The 26229-nt window shown below is 55.4% G+C and overlaps 2 protein-coding genes across 2 annotated transcripts in view; one reads left to right on the top strand and one right to left on the bottom strand.

The window, feature by feature from the left end:
• Positions 1–6452, bottom strand: part of PPM1M (protein phosphatase, Mg2+/Mn2+ dependent 1M) — a 14527-nt gene extending 8075 nt beyond the window's left edge. The window contains exon 1 of the mRNA XM_035894667.1: positions 6395–6452. Coding sequence (XP_035750560.1) covers positions 6395–6452 — 58 coding nt within the window. The remainder of the gene's footprint in view (positions 1–6394) is intronic.
• TWF2 (twinfilin actin binding protein 2) lies at positions 6047–24923 on the top strand. The gene is made up of 9 exons (XM_009639346.2): positions 6047–6660; positions 10020–10097; positions 14346–14524; positions 16319–16414; positions 17240–17344; positions 22619–22744; positions 22831–22981; positions 23412–23533; positions 23713–24923. Exons 1-9 carry the CDS (start codon positions 6561–6563, stop codon positions 23878–23880), a joined length of 1125 nt encoding a protein of 374 aa, XP_009637641.2. The 5' UTR covers positions 6047–6560; the 3' UTR covers positions 23881–24923.
• The last annotated feature ends 1306 nt before the right edge of the window (positions 24924–26229 follow it).

Below are 26229 nucleotides of genomic sequence, written 5' to 3' on the forward strand. Positions count from 1 at the left end.
TCGCGGGAGCTGATGAGGGCTGTAGGATGAAGCTTCCCGAAGGAGCTGGCGGGTTTTCCTGGGAGCAGCCGGGGGGAGGGGGCGCTGAACCAGGTTCGGGACATTCGGGCGCTCGAAGGAGGGGGTCTGGCTCCGGGGATGCTGCCGGTGAGGGGCTCCCCTGCACCCTTTGTCTGGGCCGATGCCCGATGAACTGGCGTGACACCACTCGAAAAGATGCCTTCTGCTGCGGCAGCACCATAATCCACACAGTCTGCTTCTCTGCAGCCCCACATCAGCCCCGGCCACGTCTCCCCTCCTGGGGTGATGCTCAGCCCCCCAGCGCTGCGCCTCCTCCCAGCGGGATCGCAGAGAGCCTGAGTAAATTCCTGCCTGACCGCTGTGCTGCCGTTGTATCTGGGGGGAAGCACGCTGCGTTCTCTGCTCACACCCTACAGGACCCAGCCAGCACCCTGAGACAACAGCTTTTGCATTTATGGGCGCGTTTGGTGTGTGACGGTGTGTCCTCATGGTATTTCCCTCCTGCTCCCCACCAGCCAACTCAATTAACAATATTAATCAGGAGTAGAGGTGCTGCATAATTTATGTAACTGAATCAATATGCGAGCAGGGATGTGAGAGCAGCTGCCCCTGGAGCCCTGCTCCGCACCAGTCGGGTGTGACTCCAGCACTGCTGTGTGCCCGGGGAGGGGAGCTGGGATGTTGGCCTCGCAACTCCCTTCCTCACGGCCAGCACCGTTGCACGAGGCTGTTGAATTTGTGGCTGCTGTTCCTTCATGGCACAAGCATCCTTGCTGCTTGAGTGCATGGTTGAGAGCATCCTTCCCTTTCAGATACTCCTGGAGGAGCTGTAAGTTGAGAAGCGGTTAGCGATGGTGCTCAGATGTTTTTCCTGCTTTGCCTGGGAGTGCTGGTAGCTGGCGATGTTTGAGTTCAGATTCATTGGTTCTAGTTCAGGCTGAGACACTGAAGTTCAGGCTCCACCTGAATGTTCCCTCTAATGTAAAAAAAAAAAAAAAAAGTAATAATTTAAAAAAACCAACAGTGGGATGGACCCCAGCACCCACCTGAACTCTCAATGTGCCAGCCTTTCTCTGCAGAGCTCTCCCGTGGGGTTTGGTGCAGGCAAGGCCTGTTGCACTGCCTGCGCCCCAAGAGGCTGCTGCCTGTTGCTTGCCACCTTGCCCGTCTGCTCCTACGCTGCTGATGCCATCGTCCCTGGCACCTCCGCGGCTGCCGGGGGATGTGCTGGTTTGGCAAAGCAGTTGAGCTGCTCTCTGAGAGCGCCGACCTTCGCTGACCTTGGTTGTCCACCGCTCAGCGAACCCTGCCGACACCAGCGCTGAGAGTCGCCGCGAGTTATCGTTGCCTGTAGGACGCAATGTGCTGTCAGCAGCACTCTGCTGGAAAGGGGAAGGGACTTGGACTTCCCCTGAGGAGCTGTGGCTGGTATAGGGTGGGGATAGACCCAATGGCTCTGCCCAGGCAGCAGATCCCCAAGCTGGGGGTAGTGTAAAAACCTCCCTGGGGTTACAAAAAATAACTTGTGTTGGGTGGTCTTGCTCTCCCAGCATCTTGGATGTCTCTGGGTGGCTCGTCTGGGTCTGCTCCTCCATCCCCCGCGGCACGGTCCCTCTTCCAGGAAGCGGCTGTTTCCTCTCTGAATGCAGATCTGCTCCTCTGACACCTGCAATGCTGAACTGGGGTGCTCTGGGCTTTAAGGGAACCCCCCCAGGGGGGGGGGGGGGGAGGGGGCAGCATTGTGATATTTCAGTCCTCCCCACGCTGGCACAGTGATCAAATTAATTCTTTTGCTCAGCAGACAGCAGATTCTGTATCGGATGAGGAGCAGCAATCCCGCTGCTACCTTCATCCCCTCTGCTGAGATGCTGAGGTCTGTTGTTTGCCAAGGAGGAGGGATTTTCCACGCCTTCCTGGCTTCTGGGGCCTTGTTATTTTTGTGTGCGCGTGTCACTTTGTATTTTTTCATTCTCATTTCTCCCCTGTTTACAGGAGGGCATCTGCTCCCAAGGGAATTACAATCAGACCCGCCGACTAGCTTAGGGGAGGTTGTGGGCAAGCTGGTGAGAGATTTTGGTCGCTGCTGTGGTAGATCAGCGTGAGAGCAGGGTGACATGGTGAATGGGGCAGCCCCTGGAGCAGTCCCCCGCTGCGATGCTACCGAGTCGTCCTGGCTTTTGGGGAGAAGCTGGTGGTCCCCAGGAGGGCTAGTGATAGCAGCACTCTGTCAGGGGTGCAGAGCTGCAGGTTTGGGGTGTTTAATTAGGGCCGAGGCTTTTGTGCAGAGGCAAGAAGCTAATTTTTTTTTTTTTTAATGTATCTGTGGCAGCTCTGTTGAAGGTGCTGGCAAGAAAACCGGGCTGCCATGGAGACTGCCAGGCTGGGGAGGTGGTTGGAAGCTACCGAGGGTTGCTGTGGGCTTCTTGGGGCTAAAAACCTGCTTTTTAACTACAGCTAGGAGGATTTGCCAAGTATTTTTGCAGTCCTGTTCTGCCTGAGTGGCATTAGATGGGGGCAGCATTCACTGTTCAAGTTTAAAAGCCAGGCCTGGCCACTGTGCCTTAGGAAGATGATGCTGAACCAGGGCTTTGATGCTGGTGGGAGGTCACCCAGCTGCCTCTGGGAGCTCTTTGGTGACCTCTGAGTAGAGAGAAAAAGTCTCTTAAAGGGGATTTTTTTTTTTTTTCCATCTAGAAAGTAAAGAAATCAAATGCATGATGTTTCTTCAACCAAAAAAATAGAATTTAGTGCTGGTTTTTTCTAGGGAATAGGGAAGGACCTTTGTTCCCATCCGTGGCTGAGCGTCTGCTTTGCCCCAGGACTGGATCTTGCCTTGGGAAGGCGTCTGGTAGGAGCAGCTATTTGCTTCAGGAGAAGCATAACCATAAAAAAAACAGGAATGATGTCAGGTGGGGAAAAAAGGAAGCAGAGAGGGGGGACCTGGGAGCTGCTGGGTCTGCAAAGGTCTCCTTCGAAAGCGGGTGGCTTCCTGGTTCTTCAGCGAGGAGAAAGGCAGAGAAGAAAGCAGCAGCCTCCCTCCCCATCCACTGCTTCCTCAGCCCCTTTCCTCCGGCCATGCTGGGAGGCAGCACTGGCTCCCGAGGTGCCCGGCTGCCTGAGTTGGGGGGGCGGCTTCATGGCTGGGATGCCAGGGGTTACCCCCTAATTGGGCATGCATCACCACAACAGAGAAAGAGGAGGAGGAAAAGGGATGGCTGGTCCATGGCCCCTGGTGTCTGTGGGGGGGACAGGGGATACCAGGCTGCTACAAGGGCGGTTTTGAGGGGCTGGTCCCTGCTTGTGAGCTCTTTTCTGGGCCCAGCACCCAACTCAGAGGTTGACGCCTCACTTGGGGCAATGGCCTACATCCCAGCTGGTGGCACGTCAGGATGACGAAAGCGGCAATGTGGATGGAAGACCAGACAAATACCCTGAGATGTCAAACCTCTTGCAGTTAAGTCCCTACAGTCACGGGGTAGAGGAAATCCCTTGGCAAGCACGAGTTGAGAGGCTCTAAACGCAACGAGATCACTGCCAGGGTCTGTCCTTGGATCCCTGTCCACCCCCGATGCCCAAACCAGTGCTCCCAGTGGTGGCTTTACTGGGCAGAGAAGAGGAACAGCAACCAGCAACTTCTGCAGGCAAAGCAGGACTGTGCATGCTTGGCTCTGGGATGCTGTGTTGCCAGCAGGATTCGACCGATACTGCCTGCAGGGTGGGCACTGCCTACCCCGGAGCAAGGGAAGGGCTGACTAACTCTGTTCTGAGGTGCCAAAGTGGAGAAAAGATGGGTCCCAGGCACGCACGTGGAAAAACAGGTGTTGAGAAGTGGGTGGCTGAAAGTCTCCATGTGGGATTTGCAATAGGGACCAGGAGTCATTCGCATGAAATCCTGCAGGATATGGCCTAACCCTGTGGAAAATGAGGAAAAAAGCCTTGGTTGTGTCCTCTCTTGCTCAGGTTTTTTTTTCCTCCCCCTTCTTTCCATTTTCTTCTGACATTTTCAGCTTTTTCCCTGAAAAAAGATTCCCTGCAAGGACATATTTTTTTTTTCCATGGTGAGAAATAAAATCCTCTTAGCGCTTAAACTGCCCAGCCAAGTCTGTCAGCAGAAAAGCGCTCTGCAGCAAGTGGGTTGAGCAGGCACTGTGTGACGGATTTACACTGGGATAGACTGAAAAGGAAGAATTTTAGCAGCAGCAACAGCTATTCTGTGCCTTGCTGCAGCTGTGCCCTTCACTGGACGCCCTGGCAGGAGTCAGGCAGAGCTGCCTGTGCAGGGAAGGTGTGCACGATGCGGGTGTAACTGTCTTATCCATCGGCATCTTGACTACTGTCTGGCCAAGCATCCCTGGAGCTTGGACAAGTTTTGCCCAGGTTTGTGGCTGGATTTTTGGCTCAGTTTCCCCTGTTGCATCCCGGGCATGCTGTGCCTCGGACGGTGAAAGGGAAGCAGCCACTTGGGAGTCACATCAACTTGAAGATGACGTCCAGGGAATGAAAGATTGATGGCCAGAGGCTCGGGTTTCCCGCCGGGAGGGTGAGGTGGCTTGCTGTACTGAGATAGGCATCTGTTTCAGGGAGCATGTATTATTGATCTGGGAGCTGGGCGCTGTCATCGGGATGTGGCAGGGACTGGGAAGGGTCGAGTAAGCAAAAACCTGTTGCTCTCCCAACAGTGTGAGAGGATGGAGGAGAGAAAGGTGCGGGGGTGGTGGCACAGCTGTCACCTCCATCCCCATCCTGAGGTACTTCCCTGGGAGTTTCGCAGGCAGCTCCCCTGGCACCCTGGCACGCCCAGGGAGAAACCGGCCCGTTGCCCTGGCTACAGCTTCATCACTTCGTGGTGCCTCTGTCTCCCTCCAGCCTCCTTATGGCCTGGCTCTGCTCAGATAAGCTAACTGGGGCTGTAAACATCAATAAAAGGCTTGGCTTCGGGAACAGCTTTTGTGGCAGGGTGGTACCCACAATCACTGTCTCACTGCTCCATCTCGCAGTGGTTTTGGGGGAGTGTGATGCTTTGAGCCCAGCACTGAAATCTCCTGGGGACCGACACAAATGGCTGCATCCCGGGGCAGGGCAGCTGCCCGCTCTGGCTGCCAACAGCACATCCATTGAGTACGTGCAAGGGTCTGGCTGCCCCACTGGTCCCCGAGGCATGGGGTCTTCAGGCTTTGTTCCGTGCCTGCTTGGTGCTGCCGAGAGGGGAGGCATTGCCATGCCTTCCCACCATGAGCTGCTCTTCTCTGGCAGCTTGCCTGCATGGTCAGGGCCACCTGAAGGCTACTGCTGGCCATGCTGTAACCTCCCCGCCATGCCACGAGCGGCCCAGCCTGGCTGCCCTGGCGCCAATGGCCGGCTCTGCTCAGCCCCCTGTCCCAAATGGGAGGCAGGTGCCACTGGGCAGGGAGGTTTTGTGGTGCAAGCGGACCTGGGACCCGCTGTTAGCAGGCTGCTAAATGCAGGCGGCTCATGAACAGAGGACAACTCATCTGCAGCAGGTGGGAGAGGGGAGGTGCTGCACGACTCGGTGGCTGGAGGCGATTTTTGGGCTGTTGTGGCAGGGTGGCTGAGGAACATGAGTGTTTGTGCCCACCACATCTGCCAGGAGGGTTGATGGCAGGGCTGCCTTGTAGCCAGAAGGTTCCTCAAGATGCCACTGAGCTCACCCTGTCTCAAAGCAGGAGCATCCCGGGGGTGTTTCTGGAGGTTTTCTGGAGCAGGGATGGAAGCATGGTGTTGTTCCCGGGGTTTGATCGCCCTCATTGCAAGATTTCCCAAATGCTGAGGTGGGACACAATGTTTCTGACTAGAGAACCAGTACAAGCTGTTCATTGCTTTTCTTCTCTCCTCTGGGCTGACCAGCCTTGGTTCCTTTGGTTGCTTCTGGCATAGGTGCCGTCTGTCTGGTGCCTTGCTCCTTGCACGATGCTGAGCCTAGACATGCTGTTCGTGCTGTGCCTGCAGCCTTGTCAGCACCCAAATAATGTGATCATGCTCTTGTTTGTGCCTTCACAAATGACTTTGCCTGCAACAATATGAAGCGATTAACCTGAACTTGGCTTGTGACCTACCTCTCTCCTCTGGAGCTGCTGGACCCTGCCCTGCATCAGTGTAGCTGGTCCTTCTCCTAGTTATGGTATTTTGCTTCCTATTGAGTTTCATCCTATTTCTTTTTTTTCCAGCCCGTTTCTCCAGTCTCCTGAGAGAACGGTGAATTCTTCTCCAGCGCGCGCTTGCACCTCCTCTAGCTTCCCACCTCACAGCTGCAGAAAGCACTATTGCAATTGCCAGAAGTGTTCGTGGAAATGTGGACTAAACCTGGACCCACCACAGGTCCCCAGGAAACCTTGCTCGATCCAACCTCTGATACCTCCCAGAGTGAGTTGTCCGTGCAGTTTTGCGCCAGTGCTGTAGAGGTTCGCCACCATCGTGTTTCCCAAGCTGGCTTCCAACACTTGGAGACACTTAGAAAGCTGAGATGAGACCCTTGAAGCCCACAGGTCTGTGGCTCTGCTGGAGGAAGCTAGGTTGACCTCATGCAACTTGGTCTTGGTAGATCCCCTCTGGCTGTAGCGCACCTTGGGTTTGTTTGTGGATTATTTGTTCCAGGATTTTCCAGGAACCCGTGGCTAGAGGGCGAGTTGGACGTGGGGATCCCCCTCCTGTGCTCTGCCCCATCTCTCCTCCCTTCCCCATCCGGACATGAGGATGGTCGTGGCTGGCCCTGTGCATTGGCCGTGCTGATGTGTGCCCAGCATCTTCTTTCCCACCTCACCTCATTGTCAAATGCAGAAGGAGATGAACAGGAAAAAGAAGCTGGTTTTTGTCGTTTCCCCACATGTGGGTTTTTTCAGCCCTTGAGTTGGGTCCTGGAGACTTCCTGGCATGGAGATGCCTTGGGGTGGAGGTACCGCTCACCTCTATCTCCAGGGTAAGGTCTTCTCCTTGCCTTTCTTCCAGAGCCGGCTGTGGACTTCTATATTAATATTCCAGGCATGCAAACCATCTCGTCAAGTCTGCTGTGCCAATTAAGTTGTAATCATGCTGTAATGAAGCAGTTGCTGAGCTCATGCTGAAAACCCTCACTAGCTCATTCCTCTCCTTCCTCGCTGGCTCTTGGCACTGCTTCCTGAGAGACAGAAGGGGACATCAAAGACACCCCAGTGATTTTTTTTTCACTTAAACGAAAATTGCTTTTGTTGTTGTTTTTTATTATTTCAGCAGAATTAAAGCTCGGAAGCCTGCTTGCTCATGCTGAAAACCCTCACTAGCTCATTCCTCTCCTTCCTCGCTGGCTCTTGGCACTGCTTCCTGAGAGACAGAAGGGGACATCAAAGACACCCCAGTGATTTTTTTTCACTTAAACGAAAATTGCTTTTGTTGTTGTTTTTTATTATTTCAGCAGAATTAAAGCTCGGAAGCCTGCTTTGTGTTTTTTGAAAGATCTGCTGCTGTCTCCCCTGGAAAGCATCTCCCTTCTTGGCAGACTTTGCGGTATTTCCCATCATGCGCTCGGCTTCTCCGGCAGCATCTGCGCTTCTCCCCATCCCCTTAAGCCCCTCTGTACCCACATGGGTCCCGGTGCTTGGCCGTCACTTGTCGATCACTCAACTGTCAATCGTCCCAGCTGTCAAGCCGATACCTTTGGGCACTCCTAGCATTTCCAGGGGAGCTGGGGGGCTGCATTTGCCCAGACTCCTGATTTTCCAGACCCCTGTGTGTCCTTGGGGTCTGGGAAGGATGGGGTCAGGCCAGAGGGATTTGCAAGCCTGTTAGCACTGCAGAACTTTCCTTTCTCCCTTGAAATTGATGCTGTAGAAACATCCAAGACCAATGTTATTCTCTCATATTTTAGCAGTGCAATAGGAACCAGAGAAGCTTAATCTTAATGCTTATTAGGAGCTTTTGCCTCCTGCACAAGGTTTCCTGGGTGTATAAATGCCTTTTTTTTTTTTTTTTTTTTTTCCTCTTCCTCTTCTGCCTGGTGTGTTTGCAGTAACCACAGATGCTGCTGGAAGGAAAGAGCTGCTCTCAACAGAGAAAGGGGCTAAAAATATCAGAGCAGCCTTGAATGGGAATGGCGGGAGCAGGCTGAGCTCCCAGCCAGTGCTCAGAGAGGGTGAGCATCTGCACTGGGGTCTGGGAGAGCCACATGCCTTGATGCTGATGGAGGGAGAAGGATGGTTTTCTCATGGTGGGATTACCCCAGCAACCCTTCTATGTGTCCTCCCTAAAATGCCACTAGGGACTGACGTGCCTTTGCTGGGGTGCCTGTGTGCCGGTACCTGCAGGCGCTGCTGGGGCAGCATCTCTGGGTTTCTACGGGAGCGCCAATGTTTGCAGGATACCAGCCTGGGAGCTCTTCCTCATCTGTGCCTCTTCTCCCTGGGAGGAGGAACCAGGTGGACCTGTGATCAGGGCAGGCTTTGAGCTGGTGGGGCAGATGTATTTCTGATGCATTGCTTGGGGGGGACAAGCAGGAGTTCCCCGGGGGGCTCCCCGGGACATCTCTGGCCACCTCTCTGACTGCATCGTCAGCGTTTGTGCGTGGGGACTCATCCATGCCCGCTCATTCCTCAGGGCTGGGGGAGCTGTGGGCAGCGCCCCAGCCCGGGGTCTGCCTCCAGGGGACAGAGGGCACCAGCGTGTGACAGAGTCATTGGCTCCATGTGTCCCTTGGGTGGGTGATGGCAAACGTCCTCCCACAGCGATGCTGGGGGGCTGCGCCAAAGGGTGGTACCCACTGCTGGTGGGACAGAAGCAGAAGGGATACGGCCCCTGCCAGCAGGGGATGGCTTCTCTGGGCACCGCACCTTTCTGGCTGATGTAGCGATGGCTTTCTTTGCAAAGTGCCTTGGCTGTGGATGTTCTCCGGGTCCGGGCACCAAAGCAGGGCTCCTTCCTGCTGCAGGCTGCTCCAGCATGGTGATGGGTAACAGGGAGGCGGCATGGCAAAGCGCTGGGAGCAGGGGGCTGCTGATGGCGACTCCGAGCACAGATTCTGGCGTAGACCAAGAGGGGCGTCTGCCTGGGTGTCTGATCTTTGCAATGCCAGTTTCTTTAGTATTTCTAACCAGCACAGACTCCCTTGGCTGCAGGGCCGCATGCGGGAAGGGGCTCAGGCGCGTAAATGAAGGGGCTTTCAGGGGGAGCTGGGCTGGGAGATGCTTCTTGTCAGGGGGCTTGGCCCCTGCAAGCCGCATTTCTTGGGCATTGCCTTCACACGTAGCATGTCCCGGGTGGGATGGGGAGCTCTGTGCCCGCAATGCTTTTGAGGTGGGCAGAGTGAGCCTCCGACACTGGTTGCGAGCCGCCCCTTCATTGTCCACTGCCTGCTGTTGCCTCCTGGTAGGATGCTGAAGACAGTTGCTGGTGCCTGGTGCTCGGGGAGAGGGGATGAGGAGGAAGGTGGCTCCTGAAAACACTTCCCAAAAGTCTTTGGTAACCAAAGCCCTGCCTGCTCCAGAGCAAAACCCCGCGGCCATTGCCACGGTCTTGGCTTCAAACCAGTGCCTCCAGTTTGGAGCTGTGTTGGTCCCCGGCTGCCTCAGGAGCAGCATCCCTGACATGTGTCACGAGTCCAGGACGTCACAGCCTGTCGGGACATCTTCCAGCCACCCCCGGTACACAAAGCCTGCCGCTCTGTAAAGAGAATAAACTTGTCACTTGAGCTCTCCCCGCCTGCACCGGCCAAGCCATCGTCTAAATTTGGGTGATTATGTTCACCCAGGCCAAGTATCAAGTTCTCTGGATCACATGTGCTCCCAGCTGCTATTTAACTCTGACGCCTCGGGGAGACGCAGCACTTCTCTCCCAGCTGTTTGGGTTTTGTGTTATTACTTTTATTATAACTTTTTTGGCACCAGAGATTTTATTTTTCTTTCAATTTTTAAGTTTCTGTCCTGCTGAGTTGTTCTCTTCCCCGGCTGGTCGCCGAGCAGCCCGACATCTGCTTTGACTACTAAATCTGATTGCGATGTTTCTGGTTCTTTCAGCCACCACGGAATTAAGGGACTTTTTTGCCAAAGCCCGAAACGGTTCGGTTCGGCTCATCAAGGTCATCATCGAGGACGGTAAGTCACGTTTTTAAGTGCTTTGATTTACACCATGATTTCTGTTTTGCCTCTTCTCCTTTCCTCTTTGTGGCTGCGGTGCCAGCTCATGTTTTTGGAAACCCCAAGGAAAATCCTGCTGGAGCTCCCTGGCACACAGCAGCCTGGAGCTAAAATCCAAGCCCAAAATTTGGGTGTGCTGGTGAGCAGCTATTGGCACCCTGGAGCAGCTCCCCGAGGGGAGCAGCGACTTTGCTGGTGGACTGATGCTGGTGTCCAGGATCAGTGCTGGGCTCTGGGGAGCTTTTGCTGCCGCTATGTCAAATTTTATTACAGGAGCCCTGTGAGAAGCTACTGCGGGTGCCGTGGTTCGGGGGCATTGCACAGCACCTTCCTCCTTGGATGTGGCATCCCACGGCAGGCCACAAGATGCTTTGGGCAGGGGTGGGCAGGGGGATACTCCCTGGTGAGGGGCTCAGCACGGGGCCGCTGTTTCATCCCGTGAGGGGTGCCTCACTTGGAAACCCATCCCATCCCAGCCCCTGCTCCTGTGCAGGGGGCTGCCCCTAGCCCGGTTTGCAGGCTGGCACCAACCTGCCCATGTTTGCCCCATGGAAAGGTGCCTTTGGGTGGCCTCTACATCCATCGAACAAGCAAGCCAAGCAAAGCACTGATTTAGCATCCCAGCGGGGAGCCTCCACGGTGTAGGTTTTCCATTGCCTCGGCCTCATACAATTGCATATGAATGACTTGCTTCTCACCACAGCAGGGACGTTAATGCCCTGCCAAGCTGCTGTCACCACTTCCCTTGGGTGGGCCACCAGGACCAGGTGGACATGGTTGTAAGGGGCCTGTGCTGGCCTTCGGAGGGGCTGTGGAGCCCCATTTGGAAGAGCAGCACAATTTGAAATGTGCGGGACACATCAACAGGATCAGTGCAAGGTTCGGTGGTGTTGGCTTTGTCCTCGGCGAGGTCCCTGTGTGTTGAGATGCGATGTCTGCGTTGTTTCTTTGGAGCAACTTTGACAATGATATTGCTCTCTTGGCTCCTTTTGCTTTTAGTAGGTTTGTGTTAGGTTAAGTCATGAATGCCCCTAAGCGTGAACTTAGGGTGCTAGGGCTTTGGGTTGTGGCTGCCGACACCAGCAAGGGAAGCTTTTTACCATCAGTGGAAGCCATGTCCCACCATCTCCGCTCAGGCTGAATGGGATATGTTTATCTGTCTGATGTGTTGGTGGCAGCAGCTGCTTCACAGACCAACCTTGCTTGGCAGTGCTTTGTGCTTCCCAGTCTGGCACCCCCACCCTGCCAGCTCCTTTCTCCTGGCCTGGACCAGCTATGGGCAGCTCTGGAGGAGCTTGGGGGTCTGCAGAAGCCTCTGAGATGTGGCAGGGCCCGAGGCTCCTGTGGGGAGGCAGGTAGAAGGAGGAGACCCGGGAGCATCTCTGCGCTGAGGGGCTTGGTCTGCTGGGGACAAGGTGGCAGTGGTCCCACCATCCTGGCTCAGGGACCTCCTGGCTGTCCTCCTGTGTGACTGGGGACAAGGTGCTCAGTCCTTCTGGGCCACCACTCTTTTCTCTAACATAGAGGGCATCAGCCTGCTGCTACCCACCAGACAAGAACCTTCGGCAGTATGAGCAGCCAGGCAGATGTCACAGCTGGACAGACGGACTCAAGCATGCTGACCCTGGAAGGGATGTGTCCCGAGCCAGCTGGGCAGAACATGCCAGCTGCCCTGCCTGCACAGAGAATGTGGAAGAGGAGCCTCCAGCCCCGCTTGATGGCTTGCAGAGAACCTTCTGCCCTATGGGGCATTAGACTTGGGGCATGTTGGAGCAGGCAATGGTGGGTGGAAGGAGAGGAAGATGGTGCAAGGAGCCTTACGGCAGATGCTCTGTGTCCGGGTGTCCCCAGAACAGCAGCTCTGGCTGAACAACCCTTTGGGAGCTCTTTGAGCTGATGTTGCCTATGGGGGCCTGCTGGGAGAAGCTGAGGTTGGATGGAGGAGCTGTCGAGGGGAGCAGGTTGTGCACCAAGGTTGGTCACCTCGAGGGCACGAGAGCGGCTTGTAGTCCAACATGGTTTTAGATGATGCTCTACTCCTTGCTGTTGGCAGGTTTCTGGACAAGGTTGGTTTTGTGGACTTTTGTGGATGTGTTGGGTGCATGTAGGTGATGTTGTACGTTTAGCTTTGCAGGCGCTCAGCTCCTGTGCTGTGCTCCTGTGGCGCCCGCCAGGGCTGCAGGCAGGGCTGCCTTGTACGGGCATTTTGGAGCAGGGCAGCCTGCCTGCGGCTGAGCGCTGGGGGCACCTCCAGGGCAGAAACGCCCTCAGCTGCGCTTTTTCCAGCAGCAGTGCCCTGCAGAGATGGAGCCTGAAATAGCCAGTGCTGACGATGATGCTTTGCTGAAGGGTGGCTGCTCTGGGTTTCCCTTTCCCGCTTCTTCCCAGGGAGGAAAATTTGGCCCTGCATGGGTTGTGCTGAGCTTTGAAGGGCCCGATGGGAGGCGGGGGAATGAGCGGCTCCTCCAGCCTGGGGGAAAGCTGGAGGCTGCTGGCTCACGGTGACACGGCTGGGGCCTGGCTTGGGCGCAGCCCAGGAATAGCCTGGAGTGACTCGGCACCGATTGCCTCATGCGCGAGGTGTCGGGATGTTTGGCAGATGGAGGCACCCGCGATCCTGCCACTGGGCTTGGCTGGGTGAGATTCTTTGTTGAGATCTTTTGGGGATCTCGGGTCTTTGCGATGCACAAATCCATTTGCAGGGCTTCATGTTTATTTGAGGGTACGTTGAGGTTTTTATGCTCCTCTTTCTCAAAACAGGTAGTTTTGCTGAAGGTAAAGTATTTTCAGCACCTTTTTCTCTGCTGTCCTTGTTACTGTACCGGTAGCCTGTCCCCCTTGTGTACAAATAATTGTGGGTTCAGCGTGTGGTGGCAGGGGTGGCGTTGGGCAGGGAAGGGCTATGCAGCCATTGGTGGGGGAATGCCCTGCTCGGCTGGAAGGGGAGGGTGAGAGTAATTCATGCCAAAGCCTTTGTTCCTCAACTGTTTTCCTGAAAATCTTTCCTGCTACAGGATTCGGAGCTGCTGAGCTGGGTGGGTTGGGAGGGAGGGCGCTGTGCCCCAGCCAAGGGGCTCCGTAGCTCCCAAGGGGCAGCGGGGCTGTGGGCAGAGATTTGGGCAGGGCACGTGCCAGGCTGAGCATCCCAGCAAGTGCTGACTGTCCAAGGCCCCAGCCCATTTTGCTTTGGCACCTCTGGATTTTCCAACGTCATCTTCTGAGTCCCCACGTCTCCCCCCAGATCTTTCTGCATCTAAAAATGGAACAAAAATACAGGCTGTTTTCCAGCAACCTATGCTGATCGTTTCCAGTGGTTTTGCTTTTCCATCCAGCCATCCCAAAGCTCAGTTTGACCCTCATTGGGGGGTTTCATGCTCATAGGATGCCTGCACCAGCATTTAAATTCCAGCCGAGCACTGCCCAGCTCACGGGGCTCCCTGTCCCACCGCCGCTTGCGTAGCAGATGAAGAAAATACCCTCCAGATACTTGAGACACTACCACGTGCATGAAATATGTAGGTCGCTTCCAGAGGCTGGGGCTTTCCTGGCAGCATGGTGTTCCCCCCAGGCTGCGCTCTCTGGGACAGCTCTGGTCCCTGCAGACATGGGCTTCAACCCTCTGAGGTTACGGGGAATCCAATGAATTGTAAAATCATTTGGTTGGAAAAGACCTATAAGATCATTGACTCCATGAGAGCAGCTTCTGCTCGTTGTCCTGGCTTTTGCTATGGGACCTTTATTTTTCTCAGCACCCCAGATCTAGGTGGTTCCTCGTGTCCTAGGTGAGGTATTCCAGTGCCCCTAGAGCTTGTTCAGGTGGGATGGAGGAGGTCTTGCATTCCCCCATGAGCAAGGAGGGATGGTTGGGGAATACGTGGCTGGAGGGAGCAGAGCAGAAAAAGGCTACAGGTGGTCACCAGAGAGTAGACCTCAGCGGTGAGGAGCATGGGAGGGGAGGAGATGGTTGACAGGAGGCAGTGGGATGCTGGCAGAAAACCAGCCCCTCCACAGCAGCCACAGCCCCGTTGGCATCTCCTGGGGGGCCTCCCTGGGGGTGTACTCTCCTGCACGTGGCTCGAGATCGTCATTTGGTTTTTCTGCAGGATGGCATCATTCTTGGTGCTGAAGCTGCGGTGAGCCCTTAGGTGAGCCACCATGTCAGCCTTGCCTTCATCTAACACCACTTTTTCTGTCTTCTCCTTCCAGAACAGCTTGTGCTGGGAGCCCACAAAGAGCTGTCCCGGCGCTGGGACGCTGACTACGATGCCTTCGTGCTGCCCTTGCTGGATGAGCAGCAGCCCTGCTACGTGCTGTACCGCCTGGACAGCCAGAACGCCCAGGGCTACGAGTGGCTCTTCATCTCCTGGTCCCCCGACAGCTCCCCGGTGAGCACCATGCCAGAAAATGACACCCCAGCATGGGGGGACAGATGTGCTCTGGGAGGGGGAGGGTGGAGGAGATGCCGGCCAAGTTGACTTTGAGCTGGGGCTGAGGAGAAGCGCTCACACCCTCCATCACTGTGCCCAGGTTAAGAAGTGGAGACCGCTTTGGGGACGGGAATTTTTCAAGATACAGTAAGATACACTGGAACTGTGTCTCTGTCCTCTTTGCAGCACTGCCTGAGGAGATGGAGGGACTGGGATGTAGAGGGGGGAGCAGTAGGGACCACAGGGCAGGGATGGAGATGTCCCGTCAAGGCTCTGGCCAAAAACATTGCTGGGAAGAGCTGGGGCTGGCACTGACTCGTCTGGCCGCCTGTCCAGCTTGGCCCTGCTCTGCTCGAGGGCCGACACAGAGCGGCTGCTGGCCCATCTCCGGGCTCAGCTCCAAAATCAGCCTTCAAAAGGGCCAGGGAGGCTGGTTCCCTCAGAGCTGCATGTGGCTGGGCCGGCATTGACACCTGCTGGGCTGGCTTGCGGGGTCATCGATGGCATCGGAGAGCGGGCGCAACAGGGCTGGCTGGCTGGGGTGGCAGTCTGGGGGATTTCAGCGCCACGACTTGGAAAATGCCGTCTTGTTGAGCACGTTTCCGTAATGGGCATTCAGTGGGACCGAGATTTACTGATGTGGTAACACGAGCACTTGTCGTATGTATATGACATATGTGTGTGTGTGTGATATATCTCACAAATACATATTATTATATATACACACGTATGTATCCACACACATATATACATTTATAATAAAATGATATATAATTTTATGTGTGGGTATGTGTGTATACACGTACATGTGTACATGTACATATATCTGTGTGTGTGTATGTACACATATATACCTATATATATTTGTGTATTTTATATATACACCTATATATGTTATATATATTATATAATCTATATGCTATATAGATGTACTGCCTTGCTAATACGTGCACTTGTCATATATATGTGTATATATAACAAATATGCGTTATTATTATGTATTACTTTATATATTATAACATGCTTATATAAAAAAGACCCTCTGCAGTTTGTTGAGATATATTTAACAACTATATTTTATTATATATACACACTTATACATTTATAATAAAATTATATCATATATATAATTTTATACATGTATGTATGTGTGTACACATGTACGTGTGTACATGTGCATACACATGTGTATATATGATAATATATAATATATATTATTATAATAATATATTTTTTAATATACATATTTCAATAAAGTGTTGTCTTACTGCAAAAGAACAGCACACAAAGGAGCACTTGCCAAAGCTCTTCCCTGTGTTTTGCAGAAGAATGATGCAAAAAAAGTGCCAAAAGGCAAAAGTCACTTTTAGGTGACTCGGGCGGTATTTGCGCCTCCTCTTACCCAGGCGTGGGCGAGAAGTGGCGCACTGGAGCTCAGGGACGGGGAAGGAAAGCGCAGAATAGCCCAGGCAATTGCAGGCAGCGATTGGTGAGGCTGTGCCGCGCACCGGCAGTCCTGGAAACAGCACTGATGGCTTTTCATGGCTGCCCCCTACCTGGAGATGCTACGGTTGGAAGTCAGCCTGGATAGAAACTGGGTGGTTACTCCCAGGGAGGGCTGAGGTTTGCGGAGCCAGTGGTGGGACGGTGGCCACGAGCATCGGACGCCTGTTGTGCAGGGGTGCTGCTCTCTGGTCCCACCATGCGGGGGTCTCCTCTCTGACCGTCCTTGCTGCCTCCCTCCTCCCGCAGGTCCGGCTGAAGATGTTGTACGCCGCCACCAGAGCGACGGTGAAGAAGGAGTTTGGTGGTGGGCATATAAAGGATGAGATGTTTGGAACGGTGAAGGTACAGTAGTGGTTCCTGGGCAGCCTTTTGGGTTCAACCCTGAGCTTTGGGAACCTACCCTGGGCTTGGCGCTGAAGCCAGGTGGGACATGGGATGCTGGCATTTGGTGTGGGGACAGCATGGAGTTTTGTTCCTGCTCTACTTTAGTCTCTTGGGTGGCTGCTGACGCTTTCTCCTGCTTGCACAGCTGCGGCCAGTCTGTGATGGAGACTGTGGAAGAGGTGGGAGGAAGGCTCTGAAGAGAATCAGAGCTTTACTCTGAGCAGAAGAAGTGCCAGGTGGTGGCAGTGTCACCCCAGCAGCGAGAGCTGCTGCCGTGCCAGGGTCATCTGGTTGCACTTCCCTGGCAGCTCTTGGCTGGAGGTTTCTTCTCTTCCATGGGCTTTCTGTAGGGGGCGCTGCATGCACAGCAAGAGCCTCCTGCTGATGCACCCTCTCTGGGGCTTCTGCTGCCCATGGGAGCCAGGGAGCATCCCTGCTCTGGTGCCCCTCTCCACTGCTCACCAGCCGTGGTCTCTGTCTTTCCCTCTCACTTTTGTGCTCCTTGGCTCTGTTAATGAGCTGGAGGAGCCATGCTGCCACAGCCACGGGTGTCTGGGGAGGAGCAGGGTGGTCTGAATGGGCACAGGCAGTCTCAAACACTGTTTAAAATTGAACATGGGATTTGCATGGAGGCATCTGAGAGCACTGCTTGGGTTGGTGCTCCCAGTGGGGAGAGAGCCTGAGACCTGCTGGGTTGCTCAGATGCAGCCTCAAGTCTGGGGGTGCATCCAGCCCTGCAGCAATAACCACCCCCTGATGCTTTCCCTGTCCCTCTGTCTGCAGGAGGACGTGTCTCTGAGTGGTTACCAAAAGCACGTGTCCTCCTGCTCCGCCCCAGCCCCGCTGACCGCAGCTGAGCAGGAGCTCCAGCAGATCCGCATCAACGAGGTGGGTGCCCACTGGCCCAGGGAGAAGGAGCCCGAGGCCCTCGGGGTGCACAGGGATGCTGGACACAGGGACATGTTTGCTGCTGGAGGTGTGGGAGCCAGCATCCAGCTAGAAGGGATGGCTCATTTTGACTGCGCTCCCTCACATCTCTGCAGTTTAACCCATTCCTGCCCTTGCCAAGGTGGACTGAGCATCCTCACGGTCAAATCGGTGGTGTGAAAAGGAATTTGCAGACTACTTTTTTTCCTTTGCTAGGACATGAGCTCAGGGCTCTGTTTCGCTTGGCAGTCAGAAGACAGTTTGAGGCTGAAAGCAGGCAGCAGTCTCCCACCTCTCAGTACTGGGGCAAAAGCCAGACCTGAGTCTGAATTTGCAGGAGAGGCAGGAAGAATTCAGGCTTATCTTTGGGCTGCAGCAGCCCCCTTTCCCATACTCTATGGCTATAAATATGAGGGATGCTGTCCCAAAAAAGAGGTCTTAGCCTAAAATTGGGGGCTTCTGTGCTGGAAAGATGTGGAAGTGGCACAGGGTAGGGTTGGAGGCAGACAAGGGTGTAACAACATCATCTTCCCACTGGCATCTCGCGGCAGTTGTGCCAACCTCCATGGTGCTGTGAAACACCGAGGCAGAGAAGGGGATCGGCTTGCTGGTGGGAAGGTCGCCTGGAAGCAGTATTTTTTGGGGCTGGGATCATGCCATGGAAAGTCTTCCTCTGTAGAGTATCCCTTCCTCTTTGTCCTGTGCTGGGGTTGTGGGGCTCGTGGATGGATCAGGATGTGCCTGGGAGACATGAAGCTAATCAGCCCGATGGTGTTAATTAATGGCAAAGATGAGGCAGGAGGTTTCCACCTGCCAGAGCAGGTCTGGGGGCGGCAGAGTTGAGGGGCGTTTGGGAGATGCCACCAAGGGGTGGTCTCCACTGCGTGGGTCTTGGCATGATTGTCCCAGCTCCAGCTCCCAGCCTGGAGGAGCTGAGCAGCATTTGGGCAGGAGCATCCAAGGGGATGCCCACGCTTGGGGAAAAGAGAAATGGATACTCATGGTGGCTCCATGACTTGTTTGGCACCTTGGGTGTCTGTGCCATTGCCTTGGCTGGCCAGTGCTGCAAGATTAAGTAGTTTTGGGCTTTTTTTTTCGGGCTGTGTCTTGCAGGGTACAGTGCCCAGATAAGTGGTGCTCACGGTGCTTGTTTTCCAGTTGACCTGCTGTGCTCTGCTTCCCACCCTTGCCTTTGTGAGATGCGGCACCTGGGTGAAGGTGCTGCTGCAGTTTGGTTTGGTAGGGGTTTATTTTAAAGGAATGCTGTCCCCTGTGTCAGCCCGGGTCATGGGGAGCAGCCACTGGCATTTAGGAAGAGAATAAAATTGATCTTTTTTTGCCTGTGGATTTAAAGGTGGGAAGCAGCTGAGCACTGGCTCTACTGAAGCGTCTCTGTGTTGGTGTGGGGGCTGTACCCACCCAGACCCAGGCACAGAGCAGGAGGTGGTGGGAGCTACAGCTCGGGAGCTTGGCACCATGCTCACCTCCTCGGGAAGGGGAAAACTCACCACTTTACAGTAAATGAAGCTTTGAGTGAGTTTCTGGAGCCATGCGAAGCAGAGGGCTTTCACTGAGAGGAGCTATGTGGGAGCAGCTCTCAGCCTGCAGCAGCACCCTGCTCAGCACAGCGATGCCTCCAGCCTTGCACGTTGCCTGCAGGCTTACAGGATCCTTGCACATTCATGCACGTTGTGCGCAGGCTGAGGGTGTCCTTGCACACGTGTGCATGTTGTGTGCAGGCTTACAGGATCCTTGCATGTGCGTGCATGTTGTGCACAGGCTGCAGGGTCCTTGCATGTGTGTGCACGTTTCAGTTTCATGTGGGGGAGCAGATCCAGGGCATGGGAGCGAGCAGTCAGGGCTGGCAGTGACCTGGGAAACAGTCCCTGGGCAAGCCCTGACCTCAGCACCTCTGCATATAAAAAAATTCAGGACCCTGTGTGTCCCCCTGGGTTCAACCAATCCGTCAGGATTTTGGAAGTGACACAAGGGACTTTAAAAGCCACCATCTCACAAGTGCTTTGTGTGCCCCTTGCCCGGAGCTGCTGCTGGTGCAGCTCTCCTCCAGTGCTGTTGATGCATGACCCTCCGAGATGTTGACCAGGTTTGCAGTCTTCATCCCGAAGGTGGCTGCTTTTCTGGGCCAGCAGAAGCTGCCTGGGATCCTCCTCGACCACTGAGTGGGGAGAAGGGGTGGGAGGAGAAGGGCAGCAGCAAAGCAGGAGAGGGGAGGGCAATGACTGCATGGCAGTGGCTTCAGGGCTGACACAGCAGCCTTTTACACCGAGACAGGAAGGACTCAGGCTTGTGTGTCCCCCCAGCAGGCTGCCCATCCTTTGGCAAAGCAGGTTTTAGGCTGCATGAGCCAGGCTTTCCCTGTGGTTTGAGGATTACATGGACAGAGGCGATATCGTGAGCTATTCCCCCTCGCAATAGTTGGGTGGGAGCTTGCAAAAATTTGCCATTTGCTTTATGTATATGTGTGTATATATATTCTAAATAGCTGGAAAACGCCTCGCCAGCTTTACTGAGCTGGAAGTTGTCAGCAGACCGTGGGCTAAGAAATGGCTTTGAACTGGGAACTGAGCTACCTTAACGCCCACGAGTGGGAGGTCTTTCTAGAAGCATCTCAGGCTTGGGAGCGCGGAGGGGAGCCAGGCATATCTCATCATGGGGCCATGGGGGAGAGGAATGCGGCTTCGGAGCTGGGGGGTGAGGCAGAAGAATTAAGAGGAAGTAAAGGGCCTCCGTGCCATTGCAGTATGTAAGGGGGTGTTGTTCGTAGCTCGTCTTGGTGGGTGGGTAGAGCAGAGGCTTTGCCAGAACTCCCCCGCCCCGCCGAAGGTTTCACCATAAGATAAAGAAATGCTCGTTAGCCAAGGTCAGCACTGTGCCAGCAATGAGGAAAGAGGGAGGGAAAAACTAACCTAAAGACAAGGAGTTAAAATACCCCCCAGCCAAGCCTGCTGCCAGCGAGGCTGGGGGGATGGGATGTGGCACATGCACGGCTCCCGGGCTGTGCCCTGGGGAGTGCTTCAGTGAGCCAGTTCTTAATGTTTTTGAAAAGGGGAAGGAGTAGAAAATACAGAGGTGTACGGGGAGTTGACATTGCTAAGACAACTTTCCACCTCTCGGGATTTTTGGACTTTGGGGTGCTTTGTGTCGCAACTTTAGCTCTCTGGTCCTGCTGCCTTCTTGCTGAGGAGAAAGATGAGGACCTGGAGGTGCTGGCAGTGGTAATGCCCTTGTGCCACACCTCTCCACAGGGTAGGACCAGGTGAGCTTGTCTGCATCCTCTGAACCCCTGCACGCTTGTCCTCGGGGCCTTGCTGGTGCCACAGCACCCGGGGGACAGCCGGCCAGCAGAGCTTGGAGGTCAGCCCACCTGGCACTGGACGACCCTCAAACAATTATTTCCCTAGTGCTGCACATCTGCACCCTGTGTGTCCTCCAGGATGCTTGGCACAGATAGAGGCTTGTGCATTTTTTTCCCCCCGCAGACCTTTAGTATACGCTGTTGGGTGGAGGATAGCCCAAAATCTGCTGCTGCGACTACTGAAAATCCTGCAGATCCTGGGCTGGGGCCACCCTGGCTGGGGAGCTGGCAGGAGATGGGGCAGGGATGGGCTCTGCGCGGGGACGTCGGCGGAGACATCGCATGCAGGCTGCCAGGGCTCGGGACTGGGGCTCTCCCTCCCGCTCCTCCCCAGCGCTGATGTCTCCCGTGTCATTTTTTGCCATTCTCTCTGCCTGTGCTGCCAGGACTTGCCTTCCCTGGCCTCCAGCAGAGAGATGGTATGCCTCCATCCTCCTGGCATGTCCGTGTGTCCCCTTTCCCTTCTCGTGTCACAGGAGACCCCCCTTTGTCCCTGTGCGGGGTGCCGTTGATGGTGTGTCTCCTCTCCCCACGCTCTCAGGATTCCCGTTCCCAGGACTCGAGCACCGAGATGGTAGGCTGCTCTGCCCGCTTGATGCCCTGTTTTCCTTCTCCTGGTGGTGTTTTTCTGCATGCTCTGCTCCAGGCACCCCGGGTCCCTCACCTCCCGGGGTGTGGGGACTGTGCGGGGCTGCTGTGACGAAGGGCAGCCTTGTAATGAGATCCACTTTGGTGCTGCCAAGCTGTTTTTTGAGATGTGAGCTTAAAACTCCTGTGTTTCTCTTGGCATGCCTTGATTTTTCTTCCTTTTCTCTATCAGGGGGAGGAAAAAAAAAAAAAAAAAAAGGCTGGATTGTCTTTATCCAAAATTCCCCAAACTGATCCCAAAGGAAAGGGACTCATGCTCGCTGCAGAGCACCCGGGTTAGCGTTGCCGGACTCTTTATCTGGGGGTCCGGGGAGGCGGCGGGTTTGGAGGTGGGGATGAGCTCCTCCACCATCGGGGTGACGCCGTCTCCCTGTATTCTGTGGCAGATGGTGGGGGGCTGTTGCTGCTGCCCATCGCTGGTAGAGTACCCCGGTCCCAAGGAGGTATGCTGCGCCTGCCGCGTCCTGCACCCCCTTCCCTGCTGCCAGCTCTTGGCACCCTCCAGTCCCGGACAGGGACACCCCGGTTGCAGCTCCGCTCAGGATGGAAGTGCCCGGGGTGATGTGATGTCTCCACAGCCTCTCTTCCCTCTCTGAAGTGGGGTTCAGTCTCCTGGAGTAAGGGGTTTGCTTGGGGTGTGGGCAGCAGCCTCTGCCTTGCAGGGGTTGCAGGGGAAAACAGCAGCCAGGATCTTTCTGAGCTGTGGATCTTCAGTTCCCCAGCTCCAGCGTCGGAGGGGCTGCCTGTCTGCTGCAGCTAAACCCCCCGAGGAGGGGCTTGCCCTCCCCACCGATGGGGACCCATGCAGTTGAATGATGTGATTTCAGGGCTCTCCCCATCACCTGCAGGTCGTGGTGGGAGATGAGCAGAGATGGACATGTGCCAGTGTTGGTCACAGCACCCCTGCCAGGGTCTCGCTGGGAAACATTGGATTTGAGATGGTCTTTGCTGGGAGTGAAGTGTGGGGGGTGTGGGGGTGCAGGGCTGAGGCCGGGTGATCTCCCGGTGTGGCAGTACAGTGACAAGCATCGCCGCCCTGAGCCTGGCTGACTTCTTGGTGGTTTAAAATGCTGTGGTCCCCATGAGCCAGGTGTCAGGTGGCTCCTTGGATGAGAAGCCTTTAGCCGCAGCACTGGCTGGTTTTCCTTTCTCTCCCTTCCCCACACTTTGTCGGTCTCTGCCCTGATGCTCGGGGTGGTCTCCATCCCCAGGTGAAGACGGAGATCAGCGTGGAGAGCAAGCACCAGACCCTACAGGGCCTGGCCTTCCCCCTGCAGTTGGATGCTCAGCAAGCTATCCAGGCGCTCAAGCAGAAGAAAATCAACTACATCCAGCTGGTAGGTCCCTCGCGTGGCTCCCCTGCACCCCACTCCCCCTGCCACCTCTCACTCCTGTCCACTCCCCCAACCCCTCTGTCCATCAGAAGCTGGATCTGGAGAGGGAGACCATTGACCTGGTGCACACGAGCCCCACGGAGATCGCTGACCTGCCCAAGAGGATCCCCCAGGACTCTGCTCGCTACCATTTCTTCCTGTACAAGCACTCACATGAGGGAGACTACCTGGAGTCTGTTGGTGAGTGCCCTGGCACTGGCGATGGCTGGTTAGAGCCTGTGCTGGTCCCCGTTCTCCCTGGACCATCCCCTGCATGGAGAGCGAGTGGGGGTGGGGATGGTGGGTCAGGGGACCTTGAGTTGGTTCCCACTTGCTGTCCTCCCATGGTGGATGCTGGCAAACCCTTTGGCACTGAAAGAAGCTGCCACATGCGGTGCAGGGCACTCCGGGTGCTGCCACAGAGGATTTGTGCGGGGGGTTTGGTAGCCATTGTGTCGCAGGTGTACTAGGAGAGATTTGGGGAGGGGTGATGGATGGGATGGCTCACCTTCTGTTGCTGAGTAGACTGGGACTCTCAGGGCTGGAAAAGCCATGACCAGGGTGGGATGTAGCTGCTTGGTGCTCCCTGGCCATGAGCCTGGGCAGTGCCGCAAGCCCTGCTCTCTTGCAGTCTTCATCTACTCCATGCCTGGGTACAAATGCAGCATCAAGGAGCGCATGCTCTACTCCAGCTGCAAGAGCCGATTGCTGGACACTGTGGAGCAGGAGTTTTGCCTGGAGATCGCCAAGAAGGTAAGCGTGAGCCCACCTGGAAATGATGGAGCAGAGACCCGTGCCGGGCATCCACAAGGGACTGTGCCGCAGCCTTGGTCCAGCCCCACCAGTGGGCTCAGGGGGGAGTTGGGTGCCCCAGAGGTGGGTCTCCAGATCCCAGGGAGCTGCTAACCCCTGCTTGCTGCTCCTGGATGCAGATCGAGATCGACGATGGAGCCGAGCTGACGGCGGAGTTCCTCTACGAGGAGGTGCACCCCAAGCAGCATGCCTTCAAGCAGGCCTTTGCCAAGCCCAAGGGGCCTGTGGGCAAACGGGGACAGAAGCGGCTGATCAAGGGGCCAGGCGAGAACGGCGAGGACAGTTAGATCCCGCAGGACTGGGCAGTGAACGGACAGCATCCCCGCGGCGCTTCCCAGCTTCCTCTCCGCTGACCTGGGGATCTTTCCCTCCATCTCAGCCTATTGTTTTTTTTTCCTGCCCTTCTTTTTCCTATTTCATTCCTTTTTTTAAACATCAGGATGGCTTGTTGCACCTGGGGGCAGAGCGATGGGGAGGGTTTGGGGTTGTTGGTGTTTCTTTTCCCTGCTTACTTGTGCAAGCCCCGGGGCTGCCGGAGGAGGATGGGAGCAGCAGGGTTGTGTCCCCCAGCCTTGCTCCTGTCCCCCCCAGGGTCTCAGCCGCTGCCTTTGGTGTCCCCTGGGTGACTGAAGGACACACTTGCCTGCAAGCTGCTCTATGCAAAGGGAAGGGGATGGCGTTGGGGATTCCTGTCTGAAAAGAGAAAACGCTTCTTTCCCTGCTCCCCCAGCCCCCAGATTTTGCTCCCTTGTCCCACTCTAGGTGTGCACGGCCCCTCTGCCCCAGGCCTGGAGTGATCCTGCACCCCCTCAGGGTGTGGGCAGGACCCTCCCTGCAGGGTGGGCTTTGCTGCAGGAGTTTGTCCCTGAGGGGAGCCGGGAGGTCCCCTCCAGTCCTGAGCTCATCCTGGCCCTGGAGAAAGGTTGCTCTGTCTTTGGGCAATGTTTGCATCCCCTTTTTGAACCGCCCCAGTAAGGCTTTTTCCCCTCGGAGGGAGCTGTTACAGCCCTGACTCAGCCCTATTGCTGTTTAGGATGGGAGCCAGGGGGGCCCTGAACCTGGTGTGTGTCCCCCTTCCACATACCCCAGTCCCCACCATCACCCCCCTGGTTTGCTGCTGGCTCTCTGGTCTGAGGCAGCCCTGTGTCTTAAAAATCACATCGGCTACCCCAAATCCTTGTGTGGGGAAGTGTGACAGCCCCTGCGTGCCCTCCCCCCCCGGGGATGTCCCCGGCCACCAAGGGCTGTCACCAGCTCTAAGGGCCAAGCTCGGTGCTGCAGATTAGGCTTTGCTGAGGGTTGGGGAAGGAGAGCACCTTGCTGCTGGGTACCAGTGTGAACGCTGTATTTTCTAAAGAATAAAGTATTTTTAAAACAGTCTGATGATGCTCTTTGGAGGTCCCCTGGGTTCCCCAGGTTTGGGCATTTAACAGTCACAGGTGCTGGAGCTGCAAAGCAAATTGCTTAGACATTGCTAGCCTGGGAGCCAGTGACCACTGCAACCTGCCTGCTGTGGCTGCATCCAGCCCTCACCACCCCCAAGGACATTTACGCTTTAATCCAGGGGTCTGGGACAACCCTTTAATGCCTGGCAGGGGTTTAACACCGGACCCCTCCGGCGATGCCCAGAGCTAGAGCCGATGGCGGGAGGCAGCATCCCTGCCTGGCATCCCTGCCCGGCCCCACTTTCCTTTCAAGGGCTGGTGAGGATTGTGCAAGGCTGCACCACCACTGCCTGGGGCTGCTGTTTTCTTGGCTGGAGTGAATCCCTGTGTGACAATGGGGAGGGAACGCAGGAGGGTGCTGAGCCAAGAGAAGGGGTGGGAAGGTGTTGGGAGCTGCCTGCATCCCGAGCCTCCATCCCTCCCACTCTTGCCCAGGGCAAGGCAGCATTTCTCAGGCTACTGGGAGGGGAGCCAGACCACGCACCAACCTCACTGATGAGCAGTCACCCTGCCAGAGCTCTTCAGCATCCAAAAAAAGGCCAACATCCAAATTCTCATAATACCAGCTGGGCTGTGGGGTCTGAACTTTCCAACAGCAGGTCCTGATGGAGAAGCAGGGACGTGCACCCCAGCTTGTGACACGGCCACCAAAAGCTGCTGCCTCCCATTCCTTGCCCAGAGGAGCTTGGCTGCAATTTGGATATAACCTTATTTTTAATTTATTGTGGTGTCCTGAGCAGGTTTCCCAGCAGAAAAGCCCACTGCATGCTGTGCCAGGGCAGCCCAGGCCCCGAATGAGCTCCTGCAACAAGCCTGGCACCAGGTCAGGGCTGTGCCTGTGTCTTGGCTTTACTCACCATGCCCAGGATGAGACAGATGATTTGGGAAGCTGGCTGTAAGCCAAAAAAACCCCAAACAAACAAAAAGAAAAAGTAAAGATATGTTGAATGCAATAAAGAACAAACCCCCAATGAGTTTCCCTTTGGCACGGAGGAATAGGAGGAGGAGGGAAGATGCTGCTATGCATGGAGCAGCCTCAGTGGGAGAGCTCCCTCTGCATATAAACACTGATAATCCTGGGCTGACACCACCAGAGCCACCAGGCGAGCTCATTCACCCCTTTCACAGAGTCACAGAATGGCAAGGGTTGGAAGGGACCTCGGGAGATCATCTAGTCCAACCCTCCTGCTG

This window comes from Egretta garzetta, unplaced genomic scaffold, assembly GCF_000687185.1.
Source record: "Egretta garzetta isolate BGI_Z169 unplaced genomic scaffold, ASM68718v1 scaffold215, whole genome shotgun sequence".
Classification (NCBI taxonomy): Eukaryota; Metazoa; Chordata; class Aves; order Pelecaniformes; family Ardeidae; genus Egretta; species Egretta garzetta.